Below are 2,500 nucleotides of genomic sequence, written 5' to 3'. Positions count from 1 at the left end.
TAGCTTAACTTGAAAACAGTTACTGTTTATTAAAGAACGACAACTCCTATGATACTGCAACGAGAAAGTGGCTGCTAACACGGAAACAAAAATGCTGGGCAAATTCTTTCCCAAAAACTACATCCTTAATTCACAAAGAAGCAACGATATTTGCAAAATCATTACTTCCTATCTAAGAACAAAGTGACGATTATAGCAGCATTTTTAGTTGCTTTCAGCTTAACAAAGTCACCAGCACCAACACCGTATCCTAATGCCTTGCGGTTCTATCTTTAATTTGGAAAGTCAGACTTAAAATTCTACTACCTTAGTCTATCATGTACGAATTCTAAGAGTTACATTGAAAAAAACCCCTTCCACACCAGCACTCATTAAAACACATATGCTCAAAAAATGTACAAACAACGGCCCGCATTTTCCACCCCACGTCCGGCGTCAAGAAATTATGCATTCACGTTGCAGAAAATCCACAAATAAACCGTAAACCAGCACTATTGCTGAAAAACAGACAAAAGCAAATAAAGAACTTCAAAACTATTGCCCACTATTAATCACCTAAACGCGTCAAAGCCGTTAACAGATTTAATCTCTTCATGAAAAACGGAATGCTGATCTGTTGGAAGAACGCAGCATAACAATTCATTTCATGAGTTTTACGTCCTTTAATTCAGTATACCCCAAACGGCAACCTGGCGTTGTCGCTGCATGGTTCACGGTCACACATTTCATAAAAACCCCCAGTAAAGTATATGTTTTCTGGAAGCTTAGGAATTGTAGATTCCGATTATTAGTTGATTTAAGGCAAGAAATAAAAACCTTTCCTAAAATAGCCCTCATTTTTCAAAAGTATATAGTTTCACAAATTGAGTTTGTTTCCGGTCAGAATTTAACCGGAAACTACGCTTTCTTCACACCTTGATCTAAGAAACCGTGTCAGGGAATTTTGATTAACATTGTCTGCTTTTTTTTTTTTTTTTTTTTTTGCTGTTAAACTTTCAGTTTTTATAAGACACGCAGCAGCTTTTCTTAAATACTAATTACTTTCGAAGGAGGCAACAAATAAAAACTGCCCGACACCGGTTTTTTGCCACATTATCGGGCAACATTCTTGCCAAATTTCAGCGAAAAAGGATGAAAACTCGCTGTAAACGTGCGCCTCATTCGATGTAATTTTTATTTGAGTGTTGAGAAATAGTCATTTGTGGACAGCTTCTAATTAGAGAATTTATTGATAGAGTCGTTTTTCCTTTCTAACTTTGTCTAGAAGAAACCTTCTTTCACAAATATTTTGTTATTAAAAAAACTCTATGCGGTGTACCTGGAAATATCAAAAACTAAAATGGCAAAATTATCAATTTTGGGGTATACCGATAACTTACAACATCACTCTCACGGACCAAACACAATAGAGACCTTAAGATTTGAGAACGGTGTCTTCTCCTAGGACGTCACGGCATATAAAGGCCTGGGGGGAGAATGCCGTCCTTTGCGCGGGAACTTTAGACTTAAGAAAAGATAAACACGACGGGAACTTTTTCTAGCGCCTTGGTCGAGAATGGCGTCCTTCAGGAAAGCGCGTGACGAACTTCTTGTAAGTTTTTGCGAGGAAATAATCAATGAGGATGAGTTTCTCATGTTGTATGATGCTAACAAATCGAAAAATCCAGAGTATCCTTTTTGGAATTATGAAAGATTTACGTTGCAAGGTAAAAGTGAGGCCGAGTGTAAGACAGATTTACGTTTCGAAAAATACGACATTCCTCTCTTGGTTGATGTTCTTGGCTTCCCTGACGAAATAAAGTGTAAACAAGGAACAATCTGTGACAGTACTGAAGGATTATGCATCGTTCTCAAAAGGCTGGAATACCCTTGCCGCTACAGCGACCTCATAAGCACTTTCGGCAGACCTGTCCCTGAAATCTCCATGATAAGTAATACAGTCATTGATTTTATATTTGAGCATCATGGTCGTCGGATATCAGAGTGGAATCACACTATTTTAAATCCCCATGCATTACAGACATATGCTGAAGCTGTTTCAAATAAAGGTGCGGCCCTCGACAATTGTTTCGGCTTTGTGGACGGTACAGTTCGTCCAATTTGTCGCCCAAACACCAATCAAAGAATTGTTTACAATGGGCACAAGAGGGTGCATGCCCTGAAATTTCAATCAATCGCCATTCCAAATGGACTAATTGCCAATCTTTACGGTCCTGTTGGTAAGTGTGTTTAATTATAGCTGTATCGTTCAATTTTATTTATATTTATAAACAATCAGAAGCTTTAGCAGTGGGCTCTACTGTTATAACACTGCAGGAATTTGAACACAAGAAAACCTACTGGAGACCTGGGTCACAGTACCTCTTTTACATACTTCTCATATGTTGTCATATACAATCAGTGAACAGTAAAATAGCAAACATGTGAGGACCACAATGAAACAAGCAGGAACCCTATAACATAGGGTCATCTTTTGTAGCCAAACAGTACAACAGTAAAG

The 2,500-nt window shown here is 38.0% G+C and overlaps 1 protein-coding gene across 1 annotated transcript in view; it reads left to right on the top strand.

The window, feature by feature from the left end:
- Positions 1 to 1,498: 1,498 nt before the first annotated feature.
- Positions 1,499 to 2,500, top strand: part of LOC138010830 (uncharacterized) — a 1,494-nt gene continuing 492 nt past the window's right edge. The window contains exon 1 of the mRNA XM_068857822.1: positions 1,499 to 2,219. Within this exon, the coding sequence (XP_068713923.1) occupies positions 1,556 to 2,219 (664 nt within the window). The 5' untranslated portion in view covers positions 1,499 to 1,555. The remainder of the gene's footprint in view (positions 2,220 to 2,500) is intronic.

This window comes from Montipora foliosa, chromosome 7 (genome assembly GCF_036669935.1).
Source record: "Montipora foliosa isolate CH-2021 chromosome 7, ASM3666993v2, whole genome shotgun sequence".
NCBI lineage: Eukaryota > Metazoa > Cnidaria > Anthozoa > Scleractinia > Acroporidae > Montipora > Montipora foliosa.
This window is presented reverse-complemented; position numbering and strand designations above follow the sequence as displayed.